Consider the following 27,459-nt stretch of genomic DNA (forward strand, 5'->3'; position numbering starts at 1 on the left):
GAGTCTTGATCTCAAGTCACTCCCTCTTCCTCCACTTTTTCCTGATGAGTTTGAAAATCTGACCTCTGACTGGTTTGGGGATCAAGAATGAATCTATCACGCTCACTATGTAAATGAGCAGCAGCAAATAGAGTCGAGTCAAAGAGAAGAATGTAGTCCCTGTCGCTGGAGGGTTGGCACAGGGGCATTCACAAGAGAGGGCAGCAGATGTGCAGGAAAAGAACTCTGCACCACTGAGAGTTAGATGTCTTAAAACTCCAATGACACATTCCCAGGCTTGTGCCACCAACAGTCAGCACTGAACTTCTTACTTTTGACCCTATAATCCTGGCCGGGATGCTCTCCTGCGTATCCCAGCCCTGAACAGATCCTGCAGGGCACATCAGCCCATGAGAAGTTGCCCTTAAAGTTTGGATATCTTATTTGAAGATAATCCTATTTCCTTTCCCACCATTTCCCCTGCTTTATCTAACCTTAAATAGTCTTCTTTCCTTTGGTCTTTTAGCATGGCTGCAACTGGGGTGACAGGGTTGGACACAGCCCACCCTGATCTGGCCCCCATACCCTCATACAAACCAAATAATTGTCTGTGATGACACAGCTAGCAGCATGTTTATCCTTTTTGGATGAAGCAAGTCTTTCCATGATGTAACACTCAAGAGGAGTTTTTTTTTTTTCTTTAAAAAGCCATCAGAAAAATTAAAACAAAATTGGAAAGTTTACAAGGGAGACTATACATTGTAGAAAAGACATTAAAGGATATAAAGGACAGATACAAGAAATGCAACCAAGATTAAATGAAATAAAATGGAATTAAAGGGGATTAGAAAGAAAATGATACCTACAACAGGCAAAGGAGATCCAACATATACAAAATCAGAGTCCATAGGGAAGAAAACAGAAAAGATGAAACCGAATAAATAAGACTCGACTCTGCGTATTAGAAGGGTACACCATGGACCAGGGAAAACTGAATGAGAACAGTCAGCCATGAGACATATCCCACGGGGTTGGAGGGTGAAAGAGAAAGAGGGAGCAGGAGAGACAGGAGGGCAGAAGGGGAAAGTGAGGGAGCAGGAGATGAAGGAAGGGAAAGAGGGAAGGAATCTTCTGGGCATCCAGGCAAAGAGATCAGCCTTTAAATAGGGGGAAATTCAGGCATGTCTCAGATTTATCCAAAGCAACATTCAAAACAAGAAGATAATGTAGTTAATACATCTACAAGAAAGAGAAAGAGACTTGTGTGCCAAGGATTTTATACCCAGCAAAGAATGTCCTTCCAAAAGCAAACAAAACTAACAGTTTTGAAATTTTCAAACTTATGTAATATTGAAGAGGACAGTTTTAATACCTTTTATAAATTTTTTTTTAAAAAAATATTTATTTATTTATTTATGGCTGCGTCGGGTCTTAGTTGCAGCACTCGGGATCTTTCACTGTGGCGCGTGGGCTTCTCTCTAGTTGTGGCACAGGGGCTCAGTAGTTGTGGCGTGTGGGCTTAGTTGCCCCGTGGCACGTGGGATCTTAGTTCCCCAACCAGGGATCAAACACGAGTCCCCTGCATTGGAAGGCAGATTCATAACTACTGGACCACCAAGGAAGTCCCCCCTTTTATAAATTTCTTAACTTAATTTTGGTTTATAAAATGGCAATGTCTTAAAGAGAATCTCCCACCTCACCTCAGACTTCACGTAGCATTGTTTTAGGGTAAAACATAGGTAGAGCTTTGGTTGAGGGATAAGCCATTACCTATCAGTTTAATTACAAACAAGCACAAGAATCTGATTGGGTTACTTCATGGGACGAATGTCTACCTGTCCTCTGATTGGCCAGTCCTGTTAGAAGTCAGCTGGTGGTTTGGTTTTGAGTACACTGATAAGTCTTTCTTAGGAAAGTTCTGAGATGATTCGTCAATCTTATTTTTCAAAATAGCATCAAGAAATTGGACGATGAAATCACTATATAAGTTTTAAAGGTCTGGTTAAAATACTTCTGAGCAATGGTTGCCTGTTTCTGGGGAGGGGGATGGGACCTCATTAAAAGAGGATATGAAGAGAGAAATTTCCAATCCTACCAGGGGATTCTTGCTATTAAAATACTCATAATCAAGTAGGATACAGCATAAGATAATAAAACTACCCAAAACAACAGTCACACCTGTACACTGGACAATATCAATCTCAGTACTAGCACGTAAAAGTTGTGAAGTCTTTCTGAGCATAGATTTCCTAGTATACAAAAAAGTAAGGATAAGAACTTGTATTGCACACAATCACTTTGAGTATTAAATGAAATGACATATGTGAAACCATTGATCACGTATATAAGGACCTAAAAAAGGTCGGTTTCTACTCTCTTCCCAGTCTGTCAAGTGAAGAATAAAACTTCCATGAGGTTACTAACATTTCAGTCTTGTCATAAATACTTCTGATACACTTTTAAAAAATTTAGAGATCCATACTCTTAATTTCTAGGTCACTGTTTAGAAGAAGATTGATTTTTATTTTTAAAATTAGCTGTTAGGAACTTCTCTGGTGGTACAGTGGTTAAGAATTTGCCTGCCAATGCAGGGGACACAGGTTCGATCCCTGGTCCAGGAACTAAGATCCCACATGCCGTGGAGCAACTAAACCTGTGCACCACAACTACTGAGCCTGTGCTCTAGAGCCTGCGAGCCACAACTACTGAGCCCACGTGCCTAGAGCCCGTGCTCCGCAAAAAGAGAAGCCACTGCAATGAGAAGCCCGTGCACCACAACAAAGAGTAGCCCCGCTCACTACAACTAGAGAAAGCCCTAGCCCAGCAATGAAGACCCAATGCAACCAAAAATAAATTAAAAATAAATAAATAAAATTAGCTGTTAAATTTTTTTTTTTTAATTCACAAATGAGGACTTCCCTGGCAGTTCAGTGGTTAAGACTCCATGCTTCCAATGCAGGGGACACAGGTTTGATCCCTGGTCAGGGAACTAAGATCCCACATGCCACGCGGTGCAGCCAGAAAATTTTAAAAATTAAAAAAAAATAAAATTCACAAATGATACAAGACCATGAGGTGTAATTAAAAAAAAAATCAAACAATTCAGAAGTCTATGGGGTATAAAAGTAATGTCCTCCCTTCCACACCCCTCTTCCCGAACCATTTCTATCCCCAGAGCGTATATTTTATCATTTTAGATCTTTTCCTATGCATTCCCATATTCATATTCTCTCTTCCTATCTTATTATTATGAAAGATTTCAGAGGAGATTAGAATATGCGTACTGTGGATTTTTCTTGATATAACAAAAACATATTTCATATTCATATGTTGGTTGGATATTAACTTTCCCTGTACACCATTTAGACACCCTTTTCCCAAATTCAGTCTCTTTCTCACTGTCCTTCTCCTATCTTCTTTCTACCTGTCTATGTATCACTTATCATTCATCTATCTATCGATTGGTCGATCATTCTTCTATCATCATCTGACTATCATTTATTTTCCCATCTAGCTATAGAGAGGGATTACTCTTGGTTTTATTTTTTAGTAAATACTATAACACATTGTTCTGTGACTTTTCACTTTGTAATCTATCTTGAAAATCTCTCCATGTCTTTCCATATAGATATATCTCAATTATTTTATAGATATATTATCATTTTCACCATCAGTTGCCTATTGATGCACATTTAAATTATTTCTACTTTGTCCAATCATCAGTCTCTTTCCTTTAGATTCCTTCTGAGTTTTAACACCTTATTTGGAAATGTTTCCCTCTTCATAACCACATTTAAAAAATAAAACATATTCTTTTAGAGATTTGCTTTACATTAACCTTTTAAATCTACTTTGAATTTTTTGCTTAAGATGTAAGATAGGGATTTAATATTATATTTTCCCCCCTGGATATTCAATTTTCTTAGCACCGTCCTTTCCCAGTGGGTTTGAAATGCTGCTTTTAATTAGGATGTGCTGAATTTTGCACCGTACCTGCCAAGTTTTTCTACATCATCCACTGTTTCTGGCAAGGCAATGCCCTTGGTTTCAGGCAAAAGCATCACAAGAGCACCACAGACAGATGCCAGGATACCTGTGGAACAGGAGAAAGGCGTTACGGTACCGGGAACGCACAGCGCCCCCTCATGGCCCCCTGCTCATTCTGGAAGCCGCTGTGCTCACTCTGGACTCACCCTGCCCGGCAGCAGCCCTCTCTGGTCACCCTGCCCAGCATTCCTCTGTCATGATTTCACAGGTTCTCAGCCTTCCTCAAACTCTAGACAGTTCCATCGCTCCTGTGCTCTTGGCATCCATCCATTCATTCACTCGTTTCACAATTTATTGAGGACCTACTAAGTGCCAAACACTCCGAGAAGCCCTCACCTCCTACTTCACGGGGAACATAGACGCCACCAGTGAGGAGCCCCTCAGCATCCTTTCACTGCACCCTGCGCCTCCTCTTCCTCCTTCCATCACGTGACCCCGCAAGACTGGTGCCCACATCTGCCCACCAGCATCTCTTGGAGTCTTTTTGTGCTGCTCACTGTAGTGATTCATCTTCTCCCTCCGGCACCTTTAACCCATCAGTGGACGCCCTGAAACGTATTCAAATCTCTCCTCTTTAAAGAGCCTTCTATCGACCTCACCATCCTCCCTTCCTCCGTTCTTTAGAACTGCAATTCTTGAAACACCACCCTCTCCTATTTTCTACACATCTTCCTATCCCAGCGCTGTGCTGGTAAATGTCTAACAACCAGCTCTCCAGAGAATAAAGTCCTGATTTGCAGCAGCATTTGCCTGTTCCCGTGGTGTAAATACGCCCATCGTGGATGCGCGTGATTCAAACCAGCAGCGTGACGTCGCGAGTGAGGCCCTGGGGAGACGGGCGGCAGCATCTCCACCATGGACTACAGTGGACGCGCCAGCCTCAGGGGCGGATGCAGTAAAACTCAGTGGATCAGGAACTGATGAGGCGTGCATATTTATTACCTCTGTTTTTCATCTATTTTATATAGTCAATTTTTAATGATGGACGTGTTTAAACTGGCTCAACGATTCTTGAAAACTTGACAGTTGGCCTTGGTGGGCCGGAGCCGTCTCCCATCTCCACCTGCTCTAATCTGGTTCTGTTCAGTGTCCCCTCTGGCCTTGCTCCAGCCAGGCCGCCAGCTGCTGCCACCACCAGGTGCAGTGGCCCTGCTTCCCGTCCCTGCTGCCTGGCCTCGTGGCAGCTCTGGCGGCTGCTGACCTCACCCGCTGTCCCCCGGCTTCCCTGCCCCACGCGCTCCCGGCTTCCCTCCTGCTCCTCTTGCATCCCTTCTCATCCCCTGCTGGCCCCTCTCCCTCTGCTTACGCTGGATGCCTTGTCGCTCCTCAGGGCTCCGGCCTGGGCCCCCTTCTTTCCTCTCACTCTCTCCTGTGCCCTGTAGAGGGGGTTTCGGCCACTCCCATGGTTTCAGTGGTTATCTACCTCCAGATGGCTTCCAAACCTTCATCACAAGGCCACACTTTGCTCCCGACTCAGCTCACCAAACCTACTGGCCTCTCACCATTTCAACCTGGATTTCTTAGAGGCACCTCATGCTACAAACAGCCCAAAGAGTATCCCTCCACGTCCTCCTGCAGATGGACCCCTCTGACATTCACTAAACTAGAGCTGGCCCCGCCACCTATGGTTCTGCCAGCCCAGAGGCCGGCTGCCCAGCTCCCTGGTCCTTCTGGCCCTCGCCCCGTCAATCACCCCCTTTTGCCAATTCAACTTCCAATATATTTTTTTGGATCCATCCACTCCTCAGCATTCTCAGTGCCATCACCCTAGACCCAGTCCTTATGAAATCGCTTACCTGATTACACCAACATTCTTTGAATCGTCTCACCACTAGCATTGTGCCCCTCTAACTCATTGGCATATCTGCCATCAGAGTCATGTCTCTACAATGCAAACCTGACACTGTTAAGCCCGGCTTGAAACTCTGCTCTCTGGATAAAGAGCAGACCCTTTGCACATCGGGGAAGACCCTCCATGGTCCGGCCCCAGCTCACCCCCCCAGTTTCATCTCTCTTCAGGCCCCAACTTACGCACTGTACTCTATCCTTTACCTTCCTCTTACTCTAGGCCTTCCCACTGCCTAGAGCACCAGCCCACACCTCTCACGTGGATAATTCCTATTCAACCTCCACATGGCCTCCTTGCTCCCTGACTTTCTCCCCCTGACTCCACGGGGCTAGGGATCCCTGTGATGTGCTCTCATGGCGCCCTTATTTATCACACTCTCTTGTGACTGCCTGTTTGGAAAGGCGGCTCCCTCCCCAGCCAGACTCCGCGAAGCAAGGGCCTGCCCTGCAGCACCAGCGCCCAGCTCAGCCAGCGTGGCTCGCAGGCAAGCCCCGACCTTGAGGGACTGGGCCGTCAGGAGGCTCTGTCTTGTTTGCACAGTGGCCTCTCTTTGCTCTTTCACGCTGGCCCAGAATCAATGCTGAGCTTGTTTATCGGGTCCCATGAAATAGTTTGAAATGATCTTTTATGGAATCACTGGTGTCAGTGATTAGAAGCCGACTTTATGGTCCCTAGCACAGCTGAAGGACTCCTGCATTCCTCCGGATGTATGCCCTCACGGACGCAATGTTTTCATTGGAGCTTAAACTGCTGAGCAATGGGTGAAAAACCTTCTCTACCGGGAGTAAGGAAGTGGAGGTGGAGGAAAGGTAGGTGAGCAAGGGGCCAGCCGGCATCCTCTCTTGCTGAGGAGGGTAGGAGATCTGGGCAGAAAGGTTGGAACAGCACAGGAGATGCACTGGCCTGAATTACCCTAAGGGCCCTCCCTATGCTATGGTTCTATCCCTTCATGAGTTTCATGAAGATTGAAGGTAGGAAGGAGGGTATGAACTTGAGGGGCATCAAAGAGGTTATGGTACGTGTGTGCAAGGGCTTCTGTGTCCCCTGATCTTTTGGCATGGCGTGCTTAGCATCAAAGCACATGCAGATACAATATTGAGAGACGTGGAGCATTTAACAATGCAATTTGTTTTTAGGCTTGTTTTGAACACACAGAAGGTCCTATGATTTGGTCCTATTTGGAAAATTATTGGTTATGTCCCACAATATTATTAAAAAGTTTCATAATCTTTGATTTTAACTCAGAACCTCAACAAAAAAAGCTAAACTGAACACTTTTTTATAGGAACCCTTAATGTAAAGTAAATTTAAATGGTTTAGGGTCCACATTTCATTGTGGTTCCTCAAAACGGAAACAGCTGTTATAAAAAGAGCAAATGGTTATAATTGATATCAAGCCTGATGATCATTTTAGGTTCTATTAATGTGAAAAATGTGGATGAGAGCATTTAAGAATAGGATATAAAGTGAGAACTTACCGAAGATGATAAGAGGTAGTTCTAGCCAAACGGCCGCTAAGCGGAAGAGCAGAAACGGGGCTATGATCCCCCCAAAATCACATAAACCTGAACAGAGTGAAACTCCAAAGTTCCTGCAGAACAAAAAAATTGTTTTAAACAAAAAGTATTCAAATAAATGCAAGATACGTAACATTTTCAGATATCTAAGTAACAGAGAAATTGTAACAATATTTCCCACTTCTGTAGTTTTTAACTTTGAAAATTTCTGCTCTCTCATACTCTAAGCAAATCATTTCCAACCTGCACCAGTTCACATCTGGGTAAAAGCTGAGTCACAGTGAGGCTAGTTGGGGGCAGGGGCGGGTCTACAGTATTGGTGGAAATCAATCTTCCAACAGCGGCTCACTACCCAGCCTGCTCTGTGGCACTTATGTGTCTCCTTGGCACCCCAGATTGGCAGTAAGGTGTGCTCATGCATATTCCCCCAAGAAAGCAGGCCAATTTGCACTAGCTATGCACATTGTTTCATTTTGTCCTTCAATAATCGGCTGCGGAGTGTGGTCAGAACAGAGGCTGTAGCCTTTACACAGAGCGCTGCTGATGAAAGAAGATGTAACCCGTGACGCAAGCACGCTACCCAGATTTTCTGATCTCAAGTCTAGTGCCTTTCCACAAACCCCCAACTGTGTATGAAGATATTGATGATAATAATGCAAAAAGCAGCTACCACTCAAAACTTAGCTTTTCCATTGGCTGAATCCAGCCCAGGCTAATATGTCGCCAAGCTAAGAAAACTATTTCATAGTTTTTAAGTCAACTTCAAACATGCGGCTGCAGAATTACTTAGGAGAAACCATGATACGGATGTTGGAATTACCGTAATGTTGTTGGGTACAATTCTGAATTTACCAAATAAACAATTTCAAAGGCCATGGTTATGCCTAATCTTCCCAGGGTAGCAACAGTGGTCCTCAACCAGGGTACTCCTGCAAAAACAGAAAGCAGACAATTTTACAAAACAACAAAGGGCATTTGCTTAGTGTTCTCCCAGCCGTAAATCTGCTAATTTTAAGTGCAAATGATAGGTACCTTCTAATATTGTAGCCAAAATTCAACAACAACAACCAGGAGGACAGCTAGTATTCAGTGCACTAGCTGCCTTCCTGAGCAGGGTTGGATTACAGAAATACAAGCCAAGGCATTTGTTGAGAAGCCACTACCTTGAAAACAATGTTCCAAGCAGTGCCTTCCTAGAGGGCCTGAGTACACTGGCTTTCTGTCTGGAAGGTAGTCTTTGCCTGTGCCCTTGAAAACCATCACAGCAGTCTGACGCCCATTTGTCCTCTTTCTGTTCATACCTCTTAGTGATGACACACAGAATCACTGTTCCCAACAGACCAGGAAAAATCTGGACCTGAAACTGCCTTTGGTTTGTAAAGAGCAGCAAAGCTCCGAGGACTGAGATCTCCGGGAGGGGACATCTCTGCCGTGCGTCATCACCAGGGCGTATGTCTTTCCTTATTTCCCTCATCCCAAGTCTTTCTACTTTGCCTAAGAAATCATCCAGAAGGAGCCAGATTCTTTAATACTGGTTTGTTCATTCATTTAAAAATGAACTGTTTTAGGGCTGCTTTGGTTATATGAGGAAACACTCCTTTCCTCCATAGTAACTAGTGGGAAATGCCAAATGTTCTCTACTAAATATTTTCTTTCTTTTGTGCTTCAAGGGAAGAAGTCATAAACCATTTTTGCTCTAAAAAGTAAGTTCTCTAAATTTCTTAAAAGTTGTGCAGTTGATGCCATCCTTTTTTTTTTTAATTGAAGTATAGTTGGTTTACAATGTTGTGTTAGTTTCTTCAGTTATACATATATATACATTCTTTTTCATATTCTTTTCCATTATGGTTTATCACAGGATGTTGAATATAGTTCCCTGTGCTATACAGTAGGACCTTGTTGCTTATCCGTCATCTATATAATAGTTTGCACCTGCTAACCCCCAAATCCCACTCCATCCCTCCCCCTCCAACAAAAGTCTGTTCTCTATGTCTGTCTGTTTGTTTCATAGATAAGTTTGTTTGTGTTGTATTTTAGATTATACATATAAGTGATATCATATGGTATTTGTCTTTCTCTGTCTAACTTACTTCACTTAGTATGATAATCTCTAGGTCCATCCATGTTGCTGAAAATGGCATTACTTCATTCTTTTTTTATGTCTGAGTAGCATTCCATTGTATGTATATACCACATCTTTGTCCATTCATCTGTTGATGGACATTTAGATTGTTTCCTCATCTTGACTATTGTGAATAGTGCTGCTATGAACATAGGGGTGCATGTATCTTTTTGAACGAAAGTTTTGTCTGAATATATACCCAGGAGCGGGATTGCAGGATCATATGGCAAGTCTATTTTTATTTTTGGGGGGAACCTCATACTGTTTTCCATAGTGGCTGCATCAACTTACATTCCCACCAATAGTGTAGGAGGGTTCCCTTTTCTCCACACCTCCTCCAGCATTTGTTATTTGTAGATGCTTTAATGATGGCCTTTCTGACGGGTGTGAGGTGGTATCTCATTGTATCAATAGTTTTGATTTTATGCCATCCTTTCTTAGTAGACTTGGGTGAGGATATATGACCGCATGAACAGCAGCTTATCTGCTCTCCAAAGCAAAGCCAAGGGCGTTCAGCATATGCCTGACTTCCATCTTTGAAAAGGAAACCTTCTCCCTTTAGACTCATATTTATTTATGCTTGCTCAGCACTAAACAGTCCTCTTGTCTTCTAGAATTATCACGCTTTCCTGAATATATAATTTTTTAGTAGAAAAGTAGGCATGAATGAGGAGGATAAAAGAAGAGGATGAAACTCGGTAGATTTACGTGTATTTTTTTTTTTTCTGCACCACACAGCATGCGGGATCTTAGTTTCCTAACCAGGGATCGAACCCGTGCCCCCTGCAGTGGAAACGAGGAGCCCTAACCACTGGACCGCCAGGGAATTCCCCTTATGTGTGTTCTCTTTAGAGAATATTCAACCAATAAAAAAGCTAAAACTCATTCAATAAAACAATTGCCTAGGAGGGCAAGCAGAGAAAAAGAGGGTTCCAGAATCCAGATCATTGCTGGGAGGCTCCAGTTTGTTACATGTTGACTGCAAACTGGCCGAGGAGGTCCTGGTGTCCTTGATGTTTTTCCCAGCTGAGGACACCTGCAGCACTCACATTAACGTCACATCAGGGAGTGAAGAACGGCAGAGTCGCGCTGATGCACTGGGCTGCCGTCTGCCCCGGCCCAGTTGTAAACAAGTGTTTTATTTAGCCTTTACTTTTTCAGGAAGGCCAGGGAGGGGGACTAGGAAATGCATTCCACCCCTTCCTTCAGCGAGCAGGTGGTGCAGTGCCAGATGCTGGGGAAGGGAAAGTGGCAACTGGTGCTCAGATTTCCTGGGTCCCGGCCTGGCCAGGCAACCTCTCGCTGCTCTCAGGCTGCTGAGAAGAACGCTGTTGGCTCCCGTGGAGATAACTTGATTATTCAGGTTAGGTTCTTAAGCTATAGTTTTTTCTACTGAATCAAGACAGCTCTACAAGTGAGTCCCACTGACAACTTCAACGACAATTTAACTTTATAACTGACTGCGGAAAAACAAACATAAATAAAAACCAAGAAACCAAATTAAAACACACACACGCACCCCCTCCCCACTCGATGAGAAATGTATGTGGTTAGCTCAATGAATACAGATAAATAACTAGTCAATTCAGTAAAACGTTAAGAAAATGCTGTCAAGTTTTCTCAAGACTCTCAACTCTTTCTAAGAAGTAAAGGCCAGTATCTAACTGCACTGGACAGAGATTTTGTTGAAATGTGGAACAAAAGAGAAGTCCCAAAGGCACTGCACTGTTCATTTTAACTAAAGGGTAAAATGAAAACAATTTATAGGAGGTGTAAGTTATGTGTGACTATTACGTATGCACATAAAAACTTCTGATTATCCCTGTAATATGCTAAGTTCACCCTGGAGTGGCAATAGACATCTTTCAGTAGCAATGGCAAAAAACAAGACAAGTTAAGAATGAAGACTGAAACAGAAACTACCTCCCATGAACTCCTGAGAACACAGAGAAAGAAAGTCCCTCTGATGGGGATTTGGTCAAGCTGGTAGAAATTATTGAGAATAATACCTCAATTTTTGAAGAAAAGGATGCAAAATTTTAAACAAACACAATTTTACATCTCCTCTGAATGCACCAGCTGCTCTGAGTTCTGAAATAAAATGTAGTGAAAATTCCTAGTAAATAAGATAAACAGACTTACTTTTTACTTAGAAAAGTCCAAGACAACTTCGTCATTTCAAAAAGACTTACCCAAACTGTCAGGTTTGTAGCCATCTTGAATAAAGTCAAATTAAAGATGGCAGATGAGTATGGATTTAGAAAGCTCTTTATTTTTCAGGCTTTAATTAGAGTTAAAATATTTGGGTCAGAAACAGTGAGTCTTGGATGAGGATACAGCCTGAAAGACTTTCTTTTCCAGAATCTCATTCTTCAGACCATGAAAAGTCATGCTTAGTGGACAGAAAGTTGGTTAAACCGTTTTCTTTGAGATAATTTTAGAGCTGATTCCCCTAAAAGGCTACTCAGTATTCTCTTCAGGGGCAGTCATCCTGGTGATGATGTCAAGAAAGGCTGAGAGGAAAAGTCTTTCTAATGTTAATTCAACAGCCCAAGTAACCAAGTCCCGAAGTTCCCTTAAGTGGAAGTAAGGATGTCAACTCAAGCAAGGAACCTCTGCTAATATTTGATATTCACACACAGCATTAGAGATTTGAACTTATTCTTAGCAGTCAATTATGACCAGCATGTGACTATAAAAGCAGCTGAATCTGCAGAATACACAAATAAAAATGCATCCAGAATAAGAGCAATTCATTTTCAATGTTGCTAAAAATAATTCTAAGGCTTAAATTGGGCAATTCTGTCTACAAAATAAAACTGATCAGACCAAACAGAAAAGTCTATCCTTTGCCTTATATTTTCTACTATATGAGAGTGTTCTCTATAAAATAGCTTGATTCTCACCCACTTAGTTACTTCAATATTGGTTTGGACATATGATCTTCAATGATTTCTAGGATCATGCTGAATGCAACACACATTGAAGTCATCCCAGTCAGTCTAGGGCCAGAGAAAATCTTCTGGGGAAAGTTACATAATGGAAAGATGGGCCACACTTAAGTCATTAATCTTTCTCTCCACTTTCCTAACTTCATATGCAATGAATACGTAATTAATATTTGATGCCTGTTCCATATGCAGTGAGAACAGATGACGTTGTCTTAGGGAACTACATTTAAAAATTAAACCTAAAACTAAAAAGTGCCAAAGTAAAACAGAAAGAACAGTGAAGTCGCCAATGTTCCTGATTTGTCACCTTCTACTAAATTGTGCATAATTCCCGAGGGCAGAAATTATGTCTGTCTTGTTCACTGCACTATCTCTAGTCCTAGTTTACTGGCAGAAATTAATAGACACTAAATAGATGTGCATTGGCCAATATCTTCCCCAGCTCTTATAATGTGTTAACTCAATGTGGTAGGTTGAATAGTGTTACCCAAAGTTCATGTCTACCCAGAACCTTAGAATGTGACCTTATTTCAAAATAGGGTCTTTGCAGATATAATGGTTAAGTTAAGGCACAGAGATGCAGAGAAGGTCATGTGAAGATGGAGGCGGAGAATGGAATGATGTCAAGCAATGCCAAGGATGGCTGGCAACCGCCAGAAGCCAGGAAGAGGCAGGGAAGGACCCTCACCTAGAGCCTTCAGAGAGAGCATGGCCTGGCCCACCCCTGGATTTCAGACTTCCAGGCTCCAGGTGTGTGAGAGAATAAATTTCTGTGTTGCAAGCCACCCAGTTTGTGGTACTTTGTTACAGCGGCACTAGGAAACTGATACGCTCAAGAAAAATGAGGTAAATGTAAATAGTCAGCTCTGTTTATCATCAACCATTCCAGTATGACAGGACTTCACATCTTTTTTTCCACCCTTCTGTTCTGAAGATGGGCATTTCTGTAATTTTATTTAAATAGGGTCTATCTGATGTTTTGGGATTTCATAAATCCTTATTTAATTAGTAAACTCATCTGTAAATGTCTGACTGTTTCGACTTCCACAGTATTATCAGTTCTTCCCTGATCCGCAGAGGATTCGCAAAAGAAAAGGCAGCTTCCCTTGTGCTGACACAAAGAACTACCAGAAACTCCAGCTCTGCCAGCCACCTCCCACCCCACACCTCCTGAAATGCTGAAATAATAAATCTGCTCTAAAACACACGTTCCCTGGGAGTTTGAAAGGCTTCCTCTGTCCAGTGCCCGCTGTGTTCTGAGGCAGAGATAACCGGCTTTCCATTAACAGTGTATTTGGAGGCACTGACAACCTCTGTACCATACACCGGTCATCAAGCCCCCCCTCCCCCCAATTTAACTCTGAAACATCTCTGAAATCACCGTCTCCCATTCAGGCCCGACTGCCACGACCTTGATTCCTGCTCTCAGCCTCTCTCCTCCCCATTGCCATTGTCCAAACTGCAACAGCCACTGGGAGGGCACCCGTCCTCCACCTGAAGCTCACAAGACCACGCCCAAGCTCTTAGCTTGGCCTTGGCTGTGAGGCCATCTCCACTGGTGACGGATGATCCCTCAGCCTCCTTGCCAGGAGATTCCTGTGATAACAAAGAACGTTTGGTTCCCGAACCATCAAAGGTGGTGCGTACTTCTGAGAACCATGCTTTCCTTTGTAAAATCACTCCTAGCCTTCTCTTCTGTAGGGCACATTTCTTTTCCTTCTTCATACATGCCTAGTTCTCACCTCTGGGAAGCTTCTCCTGACTATCCCCATGGATTAATCACTTCTTGCACCTTTTTTTTCCTATTTCTAAATCTTGTAAATCATTCTATTCATTCATTTATCACAGTTTGTTGTGAGAGCATTAAAGTGTCTATATTCCTCACTAGGTTGTCAATCTTTTGAAGTCAAGACACGTTTTCCTTCCCTTTGCAACCTCAGTGTTTCACATGGGATTGGCCACGTGGAAGAAATGTGAAACAGGGTCAATGATATCACAAAATTAAGTTGGATAAAGGTGATCAAAAATAAACTACATTAATTCCACTCCTGGATCTATATCCAAGAAAAAACCAGAAACACTGATTTGAAAGGATACATGTACCCCTATGTTCATAGCAGTGTTTTTACAATAGCCAAGAAGCAACCTAAGTGTCCATCAACAGATAAATGGATAAAGATGTGGTATATATATATACAATGGAATACTACTCAGCCATAAAAAAGAATGAAATTTTGCCATTTGCAGCAACATGCATGGACTTGGAGGGCATTATACTAAGTGAAATAAGTCAGACAGAGAAAGACAAATACTGTATGATATCACTTATCTGTGGAATCTAAAAAATACAAAAAACTAGTGAACATAACAAAAAAGAAGCAGACTCACAGATATAGAGAACAAACTAGTGGGTTACCACCGGGGAGAGGAAGCGGGGAGGGGCAACATAGGGGTAGGGGATTAAGAGGTACAAACTATTAGGTATAAAATAATCTACAAGGATATATTGTACAACATGGGGAATACAGCTAGTATTTTATAATAACTATAAATGGAGTATAACCTTTAAAAGTTATGAATCACTATATTGTACACCTGAAACTTATATGTATTGTACATCAACTATACTTCAATTAAAAATTTTTCAAAAAAGTAAACTACATCACTCCAAGCTAGATTTCACACATCTATTTCATCCATAAATGAACTGAGAAATGGAGAAAACAGAAAAATCTATAGAACCAACCTTTTATACTCAAAGTAGTTAGGCTGGTTAGGCAGAAAATAGAGTGACATCACTAGAGCATGACTGGCACTACGATTTTGATGCTATGGTCCATTTTCTAAAGATAAGTTCTCCATTCTTGAGTATTTTAAGATTTTTTTCAAGTTCTTGGCTGCCAAACAGACTTAGGGGACAATTACCTTCTGGTAAGAATGCAGTGACAAGACATGCCACTCCTGCCACTATATTGCTTGCCGCAAAGGGTAGGCGCCGACCAAAACGCTCAATGGTTAGTAAGATCAAGAGGGCTCCTGGCAGTTCCACAACTCCCGAGATGAAGAAGTCGATATAGAGGTTGCCTCCTGTAATTCCCAGGCGCATGACAAGTCCTTGATAAACCACAGCACTTGTGAACCTGGAGCAACATCGAAAGACAAGGGCGAACAAGTAAGAGATAACTTCAACCTGATTTGAAGAACGGGATGCATTGTAAATTTGACACAAGCTTTTGAATCCATCACAAGTCAAACTTACCAAGCAAACATAAGTATAAGTGTGCACTTCCTCATTTGGGGAGTTCTCACCAGATCTAAAAAGGATGGATTACTAACTTCCTCATCTGTAACAGTGATCTATATGAGAGAAGCAGATTTCAGTAGCAATATACAGCAAGAAACATCTGCATATTATAGATTTGTCATTGACCAGATTCAAAGCTACCATATGATCTTACTGAACAGACCAGGGTCTTTCATTATTACATCTTAAAACCTGAGAATAAGAAGTTTGATTCTCTAGCCTTTGTAATAGGTCAAATTCACAAAGATGTGCTTGCTGCATTGAGAATCTATTCTTAACGGTAATACCAGCAGTACTATATGCTCTGAGTAAACAAGGATAAAAGGTGTGTTCTAAAGTAAAATACATTTGTGCATTTATTAAATTGGAGAAAATAAGCATAAAACTGGTGAAAGCAGTTCCAAACAAGTTCCTTTATCCATTAAATCCTCAAACCTTAAGTTGCCAAATAAGCTAGAATAATGGTAAGTTCCCGAACAAGCATGGCACCAAGGGTATCTTTTTGCTTCTGTCCATTTACTGGAATCCAGCATCTTTTTGATCCAGGAAAATTCAGCTCATCTCTATCTGACCATCCAAGAAGTTGGTCTTTTCTTTAATTCGATTAAACCAATATTGCTGTTTGCCTCCTATGTCTAAGGCACTGTAAAGGAAACAAAGCTGGACATACCCACTGCTTCTAGCCCTGTGTGCCAAAGAGATCATAACTCGGTCCCCTTGAAGTGACCACTGTTTCACGTTTCCATGCACTTGCATATTCTGTTACTTCTGCTTGAAGAGTCCCTTACACCTCCCCAGTCCGGCTTTCCCTGCCACTGGGAGGTCTTCGGAACTGATGATCCCTAGTCTGTGCCTGTACTTACCAGACTTCTATCATAGCCCACACACAACTGCATGCCTTTACGGGTCTACTTATTTTTCTCCCTGCATGAGCTCTGGAGTTCTTGGAGGGCAGGGACTGCATTGTGGCACCAAGCAAAGTGCTTGGTGTTCAGCCAGTGTTTGGGTGATGACTGAATGTTGAGACAGGAAGTCAAGTGCCTTGGCCATGTCTATTCCGTCAGAGTATAGCCCTCGGTCTTTGTCCTTCTGTTAAGTGAGAACCCTGGCTAGCAAAAACAGGGCCCTCACTGTCTGTTTACTCAACTCCAGATCTGGTCCAGAATGAGTGAAAATCTAGGCAAATTTTCCCCAAGACTTTGAGTCAAAAGTCCCTCTACCAGCAGTCATAGGAATTTGACTTAAATTCACGCTGATAGTACAATACCTTGTCAATCACCTGTTCTAAACATTACGCTCAACAGGTCAACCAAAGCTGCATATCTGCTGCCTATGCTTGCTCCAAGGAAAGGCACACACACATAAGAAGACTGCAAAATGGATGTCTTTAGATCACTTTCTTTTCCTAAGTCTTTCCAGTGCTGTATTTCTTCTATACCAAGACACACATTCTTCACAGTTTAAAAATCTCGAAATTAGGATGTGTCCTACACACATCCTTTCTTATCAACTCGGCTGATAAGAAAGCAATGTGCCCAGTTTCAATAGCATGGTTTTTCTTACTGAGTGGTGCATAAAATGATGATGTGTCTCAAAATTAACAGTATCTTGGGGTCAGTGAAACAATATTAGTAGTTACCATAGCAATGCCGGTGGAAAACTGCTAATTGATTCCATCTCCCTTTTGATAACAGAACCCATGGAATTTTAGTTGGGGGCATGGCAGCCTAGCTAAAGTCATATTTTCTAGCCTCTCTTTCAACCACGGGTGGCCCAGTGACTAAGATCTCAGCAGTGAGGTGGGAGCAGAAGCCATGTGTACAAGCTCTGTGTCCCATCCTTTAAAAAGGAAATGGCTTGCTCTTCATTCACTGTCTTCCCTTCCTGAAGGATGGAAGAAGACAATGCTGGTGAAATGGCTTTGATTATACAACCTATTGCAGGCAATGATGGAGAAACAAGGTAAATGGAACCTGGGTCCTAGAGGACCTCATGGAACAGAGCTGCCTTAAGCGCTGGGCTACTCAGCTCTGGGTGGGCATGTTAAAGAAAAAGAAACTTTTCTCTTTTTTGTCACTGTATTTTTGTGGTGTTTCAGCAGCAAGTCGACTTGTACTGTACTAATACAATCCTTATTAAAACGTTCCCTGAGCTAATCCTCGAAATTCCAAGACCCCTACCTTCACCTTTGCTGCTCCAAAAATAAAGCAGAAATACCCTAAGTGAAAGAACTTAGTATATCACAACAATACAGTTGGCTCTTCACAGCCACAGGTTTTGCATCTGTGGATTCAACCAACTGTGGGACCTGTGATTGGTTGAAGCTGTGGATGCAGAACCTGTGGATACAGAGCATCAACTGAGACCCATTCTATATAAGGGTCTTGAGCATCCGAGGATTGTGGTACCTGCAGAGGGTTGTGGAACCAATATTCCGCAGATACCAAGGGATGACCGTATATTATTACATGGTTAGTTACCAAAATGTTTTTCACAATTAGTTTCTATATATTGCCCACATTAAAATGGCTAACTTCTATGGAGTGTGCAATATTTGTTAGATTCTGGGCTAAGTACTTTACATGAATTATTCATTTAATTCTCATCAAGACTCTCTAAAGTTAGTACTTTTATTGATCCTATTTTATAGATAAGAAAAACAAGGCTTAAGACACTAAGGATTCAATAGAAGGAAGGTGGCTAAGCTAGGACTTGAAATCCAGGCAGTTGATGGAGAGCCTCTGTTCTTAATCCTCTCACTACATTGCTGATTGTATAAAAAGCTTTTTATTCTAGAAAACTTCTTTGCAGTTGACGGTGACTTCCGTATAATTTTAAAGAAGGGCATTATGCACTTGACCAAGTATTTAATCTTTAGTTAAAACACTGTTTTATGGAAAAGTTGGCCTTGATTAAAATAATTTAGATTTTGAGGACCTTTAAATTCAAGATTAAAACCACTCATCATATGAGAGCCGTTTTCCTCCATGAATGTATCACTTATTCCAGTGATTCTTATCTTTTCACTTAGGGTTTTTCCACAACTCAGACCCGGGTCATGTTCATCTCAGACTGTTCTCTTCTCTCCAGGGAGAGCTGACAGCTCTGCTCATGTACACATGTACATCACTGTTGACTCAGAGCACACAGATAGGGACAATCCTTTCTTTTCAAAAGCAATATTCAAAACAATTTATTATGGACTCTCTTTTACTTCCTCTTCAATCTTCTTATTTTCTGCCTATAGCCATGACTTGTATCTCTTAGGTAAGACTGAACAAATTACTTTCTTTCTGGTCCATCCAATGTCAACATCCCAGAGTTTAAGGGAAATCATACTTCACATATTTCAAAATCTCTAGTCAATTCAGATAGATAATTTGACGCTTAAACACCTTTGTAGATTTTTCAGCTATTCATGGTTTTTTTTTTTTAAATAATGTGAGTTTTTGTTTTTTTTTTTTAATTAATTAATTAATTTATTTATTTTTGTCTGTGTTGGGTCTTCGTTTCTGTGCAAGGGCTTTCTCTAGTTGCGGCAAGTGGGGGCCACTCTTCATCGCGGTGCGCGGGCCCCTCACTGTCGCGGCCTCTCTTGTTGCGGAGCACAGGCTCCAGACGCGCAGGCTCAGTAGTTGTGGCTCACGGGCCTGAGTTGTGGCTCATGTTGCTGCGCGGCATGTGGGATCTTCCCAGACCAGGGCTCGAACCCGTGTCCCCTGCATCGGCAGGCAGATTCTCAACCACTGCGCCACCAAGGAAGCCCAATATTCATGGTTCTTAACTCTTTCTAACTCATAAAGTAAATCTCTTGCTCTGCAGATGTCACTTTTTCCTGATCAGGTCTCCAGGCTAGTTAAGTTGCTACATGACCACAGAATTATGACATGTTAAATTTTGACAAGACAATAGAGATCTGATGGTCTAACCCAGCAAACTTTTTCTGCAAAGGGCCAGATAGTAAGTATTTTTGGTTGTGTGAGCTATCAGGTCTCTGCTGGAACTACTTAACTGTGCCACTGCTCTGTGAAAGCAGCCATAAGTGGATATATAAATGGATGGCTGTGGCTGGATTCCAATAAAATTTTATTTACAAAACAGGCAGCAAGCCAGGTCTGGCCTGCAGGCGGTAGACTGCCAACCTCTGAACTAGAGGGTTAGTGCTAGACGAACTTATACAGGCACTATTATTTCCATTATAGAGAGGAAGAAGTTTAGGCACAGGAAAGCTAAGTAGTTAACCCAACAAAGACAGACAAGAAGTAGTTGAACCAGGAAGTTGCTACCTGAGTCTGTGTTGCTCACCATTATGCTGTACTGTGTCTGCAGTGTGCAGAGTATAACATTTATTTTATTATTTAAAAGTATGCGTGTATCATATCATTAATGGTTCTCAGAGGTAGTGGGATTAAGGTGGCTTTTACTTTCTTCTTTTTGGCTATAAATATTCTCTTAAAATTAAAATTTAAACCTACATTACTTTTGTAGCAAGAAAAGATAACTCACTTTTAAAGCGATGGATTTAAATTAGATATTATGTACCTTTTTTTGCCGTTGACTCAGTATCACTCTCCCTTTCTTTTTCTTAGTAGAACCCCCCACTACACCATCCCCCTCTCCCCACACACACACACATACTTCATCAATTGTGTTGTCAGGGAAGCTGACTCTGTTTCCAACTGTAGGCGGATGTCTGATCATCTAAGGGTAATTCTATCCTTTATGTCAGTGACTGGGCACATGACCCATTCTGAACCAATGAGGGATAGACATGTGACCGAATCTGAACCAATGAGGGATAGACATGTGACCGAATCTGAACCAATGAGGGATAGACATGTGACCGAATCTGAACCAATGAGGGATAGACATGTGACTGAATCTGAACCAATGAGGGATAGACATGTGACCGAATCTGAACCAATGAGAAAAAGGGCTTCTGGGAAAGTCCTTCATTGCCTTTAAGTCAGAGGCATCCGAGGAATCTTGTCTGTCTCCCCTCAGGGAATTAATGAGGGAAGGGTGGGCTCAAATAGATCTTAGCAGCCATCCTACCCGCAGGAGAGAAGCCCAGTGGAGAGTGGAGAAGGGGAGGAAACCATGGCTCAGTGTGGAGACCCAGGTCTAAACAACCTTGGATGCTGTTCTATCTCTAGAATCCCAGATCCAGGAGCCTGGAACTATGCTTACTGTCTAAGCCCATTTAGGCTGGTTTTCTGTTACTTGTTTCCAAAAGCAGAATCATCTGGAGAATTCAGTCCAGAGCAATGCTTTCGCATAATAACTGAATACTTTAGGCAAAATAATTTTGCATTAAAGAATGAAAATAATTGTTTCACTACTCAAATTTACTCCGTAAAAATATTTAGTATTAGTCTTAATTTCAAACTTTTAACATGTATTAGAATCAAGCAGTCACATGATATCTGCTTTTCCTAAGCACAAGTTTAATGCCTAGTATATATCCTACACCAACAGAATATGAAGTGCTGATAGCAACTGAAGGTAATCGAGACCATAAAACCAATTTTCCCCGTTCAGTAAATGGAAGGATTAATAGTGCTTCCAAGCAAGTATTTTGCCAGTTTAAGAACAGATCCAGCTGGTCTTTGATTTACTAACACGCTCTCCACAGTGACGCAGATATTCTGAAAGATGACCCACTTTCTGGGTGTCCAAAGACCTTGAGAGACTAAAAGCCGTATCTTGGATGGAATTCATCCAGGAAAGTCTTGGCAACTCATGTGTAGTGACTGTTGCAGCTCTTATTCTTTTACAACAACTTCTAGCTCTATATTTTTAAATTAAATCATGTTTATTTTCTATTGCCAAAGTGTAACCAGATTTTGCATAGTCTGAGTCAGATACAAAAGAATAGAGATGCTATGTCAGGTTATTATAGATAGATAGATAGATAGATTTTAAAATTTGCTGTATTGAAATATAATTTATGTCCAGTAGAATTCAGCAATCTTAAGTTACATTTCAATGAATTTTGACAAATGTGTAGAGTCATATAACCACCGCTGCCATCATGATGTGGAATATCTCCATCGCCCCCAGAAGTTTCCTCCTGTCTGTCTGCAGTCAATTTCCTGCCCCCAGCTTTGGCCCCTGGCAAACCCTCATCTCCGTTTTGTCATTACCGTTTGCCTTTCTAGAATTTCATATAAATGGAACCATACAGAATGTTATCTTTCGTATCTAACTTGGCATTGTATTTTGTCATACATTTATCCATCTAAGTGGTGTCTGCCTGCTTTCATTAGGAGCAAAGGAAGATGGGAAATGCTCCTGGCAACATCTGTCTGTTTGGAGTCTTGTTACCTAGTAATGACACTCGTTGAAAAAGGGGTTGCTCGCAGGTAAACTGTACACGCTGGTGTCCTGATACTCATTTCCTGAGCTGATGGCTATTTGCTCTAGTTGGCTCTTAAGTGTCTTTTAATTCTGCCAAGACTTTTGCTTTACATCAACAATGATGTTAAAAGCATACTTTAGTCATCTTTCTTTGATTAATCCAGCTCTATTTACAATTCTTTCTGGTGCCTTTCTGAAACACTTCTTGAAGTTGACATTTTAATTTAAATTGCCAAGGAAGAGAAAGACATTGTAAATAACAATCTGTTATAAATATGGCGTTCAGAGCTCTCCCGACATGGGATTGGTTTCTGGTCAAGAAACAAACTTCTTGTTACCCAAGGGGAAAGGCAGGGAGGGATAAATTAGGAGATTGGGATTAACATATATACACTACTATGTATAAAATAGATAACCAACAAGGACCTACTGTATAGCACAGGGAACTATACTCAATATTTTGTAATAACTTATAAGAGCAAAGAATCTGAAAAAAATAGGTATATGTGTATGTAAAACTGAATCACTTTGCTGTACACCTGAAACTAACACGACATTGTACATCAACTATACTTCAATACAAAATTTTTTTTTTAAAAAAAGAGAGAGACAACCAGCCAGGGTCAGGCTAGAGATGCTGTATTTTAGTCGGAACATTTTCTTACCAACGCATTATTTAAACTCTCATCAGTAGCATACGAATAGCACATACACCGCACCTCAACTTACATAGCAGAGGAAGAAAGATTTCCACAGTCCTCAGTGACAGCAAACTGCCTATCAACGCCACCAAGGTGAAACCATCACAACCCCAAACTCTCATCCTCCAATGAACCTTTGTTCAAAACGACCCTCCCCAATTTCTTCCCAGAACCTAATAGAAGCTAACCTTCCCTTTGTCTCCTCAGACTGGGCTATGGATTGCCATACTTTGCGTGTCCCAAATTGTAATTCCTCTGCTATTCCCGAATAAACTCATTTTTGCTAAATAACAATTGTTGTTAATTTTGTTTAAGGTCAGCAATACACATGCCTGGCACACAGTGAGTGCTCAAAAATGGAGGCAGTTGACATTAATACTATTTTTACAACATTTCAGAGATATTTTACTTCCAGGCAATAATTCACTTGGCACTTTCAAAAATCTTTTCGGTTAGTAAACCGTACCTTGTGCTACAATGCACTAGGTGGGGAGATTCTTTTCAAGGTAGTCCTACATGAATCCCCTTGTAAAGACAACTGTCATTGTGCCTTTTAAAAAAAAGGAATGGATTTCTTTTTTATTAGATTTTCTTAAGTTTACCAGGTATATTTAATGTTCATCTGGCACTGTTGATCTCCCAGGCCTTAGGCAGGGTAATTTTTCACAAATGTGAATACAAGTAAATGACGCTTGGAGAACCTTGTTGCTCAAAGTGTGGTCCATGAGTCCACAGTGTGGTCACCAGGGAGCTTGTTAAAGATGCCCTACCTCGGATCAGAATCTGCATTTTAACAACCTCCCTGGAGACTCGTGTGAGAAGCCCAGATGGTCCACGAAGTCCTGCCTCACCTGCTGACTCCTAGTATTTATTCTTCTTGGCCAAGACGGAACATGAGTCCCCCGGGTTTAGGTGGAAGAACCCAGCTGATCAGCAGGGTCTGGCGCCAGCAGGGGAGGGAATAGTGTCAGGTGGCTGCATTTCCAGCCTTGCAGTTTCACCTGCTTGATCTCAGTGGGTGGATTTTTCAACAGTTGTCATATTTCACAAGGGAAGGTGAAGCCACTGAGGAGAAGGGGAATTCATCTCTTCTTGAATCTAACACTGACTTAGTGTCATCAAAATTCCCAACATGCTCTGTTCTCTAGAACCTTTTACTCTCTAAGAAGTCTGTGTGAACAAAATATTACTTGAGGATTCGGGGTTCACTGATTTGGAGGACCAGGAGTCACCCTTAAAGTTCAATGACCTATAGGTCTTTTCTAGAAGCATCAGGAGCTGGAGAGCTTGGGGGAGGCCAGGGGGAAGTACACAGTGACTGCTGCGGTACACCAATCCCCCCCGCCGCCACTGCCTCACGGACACCCCCATCAGTCAGATGAAGGCCAGAACCAGAAGGTCCAAGAGTAAATGTTTAACATCATAGAACACTGGCCGGCTTCTAGGTGGCAATAATGCTGCCTGGCACCCATAAAAGAGAATTTGTGGGGCTTCCCTGGTGGCGCAGTGGTTAAGAATCCGCCTGCCAATGCAGGGGACACGGGTTCAAGCCCTGGTCTGGGAAGATCCCACATGCTGCGGAGCAGCTGGGCCCGTGAGCCACAACTACTGAGCCTGCGCGTCTGGAGCCTGTGCCCCGCAACGGGAGGGGCCGCGATAGTGAAAGGCCCGCGCACCGCGATGAAGAGTGGCCCCCACTTGCCGCAACTAGAGAAAGTCCTCGCACGAACCGAAGACCCAGCACAGCCAAAAATAAATAAATAAATAAAAATAAAAGTAGCTATAAAAAAAAGCTAACCTACCCAATATCAAAGCTATTAAAAAAAAAAAAAAAAGAGAATTTGTGAAATTACCCACAGTGGTTTGAAAAATTTTTAAAACCTCATTATACTTTAAAACAAGAGTAGATAAAATATTTACCATAGAGAGTTCATATGGTAAAGCAATGCTCATAATTAAAATGCTCATCAGTATTTGACGCTTATTAAAATAGTTAAAATCAAATTCCAGACACTTAGACCAGCGCTGTCCAATAAAAATATAGGGTCACCCACGTCAGTTTAAATTTTCTAGTAGCAACATTAAAAAGGTAAAAAGAAACAGGCAAAATTAATTTTAAGACTATGTTGCATTCGATCCGATCTATCCCCAGTACAATCATTTCAACATGAAATCAACGTGAAATTACTGATGAGATAGTTGATGTGTTTACATCACACTAAATCTTTGAAATCCACGGTGCAGCTCTCACATCACGTCTCCGTGTAGACCAGCCACATTTCAGGGCTCCACTGCCACATACGGCTGGTGGTCCCTGTATTGGACCTAAGGCTCAGCCAGCTCTTTTGTGAGGATGCCCTGTAGAGGAGATATTTATTCCGAGAGTTTGCATCTGGCCCGAGAGGGAGTCCCCCTCCCATCCCACGACTGGACTCGCTCCCTGGAACAGCAAAAGTGCATCTTTCTAGAGTTCCCCAGGGATCCAAAGTGCAGCCTTAATATCAGCAAAGGTTAATGGCTTGCAGCTGTGGGTCACGTGGTGGAACACTTCTTCATTTCTTAAAAACAAATCTGCGAGGATCTGAGGGAGGAGAGGTGTTAAAGTACATGACGGAGAGAGGGAAAAACAGATTGCATTCTCAGTTCTAAAACTCTAACCCTAAAGACTCAGAACTTGGCAGGGGTCGGACACCAAAATTTGATGTGAGTGGATGGGATTAAACATGTCATTGAACTCCCCAATGGCACCAATAAATGTCACTGATTGCTGCTGAAACAGAAAAGTTCTAAATATCAAATGATAAAGAATGTCCCAAAAAAATAATCAAGGGGTTGTGATGTATAGTCTGATGACTGTAGTTAATTATACCATACTGCATATTTGAAAGTTGCTACATGACCAAATCTTCAAAGTTCTCATCACAAGAAAAAAATTTCTTAAGCATGTATGGTGATGGATGTTGACTAGACTTATTGTGGTGATCACTTCGCAATACACCAAACACCAAATTATTATGTTGTACACCTATAACTAATATTATGTCATTGTATCTCAATAAAAAACTCCAAGACTTATAAATTAAAAACAAGAATGTCCAGTGTCTTAAACCATAGGAACATGTCTAGATACACAAATTTTTAGTTCTAAATAGGCAAATTGAGTACCTGTAAGTAACTAGTTAGCCAAGGATTTTTCTAGAGAGGAGAAAGCTAGTGTGAAATAAAACAAATCATCCGCTGTGTCACAAATAAAAGCCAGACCACATCTCCACCCATCCGTATTCTTATCATCATTTCTTTTCAGTCTCCTGAATGCTTCAGCAACTATTTTAATAAGAACACAGATAATAATAGACTATAAATTCATACGATGGGCTTTCTCCTCACTAGCTGGGGGATATTTTCCACTAGGCTCTGTTAGCTCTTGCACACGCCCAGCTCTAGCTTTTCCAGGGCTTCAGGTGTTTGCAGGATTCCAGCCAAAGTGCAACCTCGCCCAGTAGGATTCCTGGCAGGTGTCTTTCCGCCTGGGCCTGGAGCGTAAGGCACTACCACCCTGTCTCTGGGTTGCCAGCCCTTTCCATACAGGCCAATGACAGCCAGGGCGACATCAGCTCCATCACACAAGTGCTCCCAGCCATGGCGATAGGGCGAGTCCAGGATGGTATTCTCAGAGCGCCCTCGGGTTGGGTCAGCTGCCTCCTGTATTCCTGCGGGTCTTCTTCTCCGGGACTGGCTGCCTCTCTTGTTTTCCTTCGTCCAGCTCTTACCAGCCTCTCAGCAAGCCGGCAGTGGTCCCGGCGTCCTCTCTGGTGTTCCCCATCCGCTAGGTTCACAGGCATCTTTTCAGGGTGTTTTCTCTAAATCCCTGTGCTGAGCTGGCCCTGCCTGCTGGCTGTGACTGAGCAGAGGCCTGGCTGCCCTTCCTTGTCCTCTATTTAACATGTGCTCCGAGGGTTTTCGCGCCTTGGGTACCATCTTCTTTCTGCTCGCACAATGACCCGAAGCTGTGGTTTCTCTAAGAAATGGGTCGTCATAGTTCCTATTTTTCAGTAAGAACTTTTGAAACTGTGATTACACTTTGACCAAATTATTTCTTTTTAACCAGTTGTGAAGGCGAAAGCTACTTTGTAGTCATCATTTGCATTCAAAAGCATGTATCTTCCTAAGTCAGTGTTTCTCAAACTGAATTCTGTATTCTTAATTTTTTTTTTCTTTTAAAAGAGATCTATGGTGGTACTCATCTCACGAGCGCTGTTTGCCAAAAATGTTTTGGTTTCCTCTCCTCCCTCCCCAGCCCATCACAGGGACGTGATAGGATTGCAGTGCTTGGTCCTGCGTGATTGAGTGGGGCCCCCTCCCCAGATTTGCCAAGGAGTTTTGAGCATTTAATTGCTGAAGCAGGACCCTCTAGAACTCCCCCTTTTCTGCGATGGTCCAGGCAGTGGCTGCTAGGACAGCCTGGATTAAAGCGCGAGGACCCTGTGACAAGGAGAGGAGCCCCCAGTGAATCCACGTGGCACAGACAGGAGTTAATCATTTGTGGTTTTTATTTATTTTTAAAATTTTATTTATTTATTAATTTTTTTGGCTGCATCGGGGCTTCATTGCTACCCCAGCTTTCTCTAG

General features: G+C 42.1%; 1 protein-coding gene across 2 annotated transcripts in view; it reads right to left on the reverse strand.

The window, feature by feature from the left end:
• The window catches only part of SLC22A3 (solute carrier family 22 member 3), a 96,405-nt gene that overhangs the window by 2,291 nt on the left and 66,655 nt on the right, over positions 1–27,459 (reverse strand). For both annotated transcript variants that reach the window (XM_036871808.1, XM_036871806.1), the window contains 5 exons: positions 15,725–15,822; positions 15,391–15,605; positions 8,213–8,321; positions 7,354–7,466; positions 3,973–4,072 (listed from right to left, as the gene is read on the reverse strand). In XM_036871808.1, the coding sequence (XP_036727703.1) occupies positions 3,973–4,072; positions 7,354–7,466; positions 8,213–8,321; positions 15,391–15,605; positions 15,725–15,822 (635 nt within the window). The remainder of the gene's footprint in view (positions 1–3,972; positions 4,073–7,353; positions 7,467–8,212; positions 8,322–15,390; positions 15,606–15,724; positions 15,823–27,459) is intronic.

Source organism: Balaenoptera musculus, chromosome 12, assembly GCF_009873245.2.
Source record: "Balaenoptera musculus isolate JJ_BM4_2016_0621 chromosome 12, mBalMus1.pri.v3, whole genome shotgun sequence".
Taxonomy (NCBI): domain Eukaryota; kingdom Metazoa; phylum Chordata; class Mammalia; order Artiodactyla; family Balaenopteridae; genus Balaenoptera; species Balaenoptera musculus.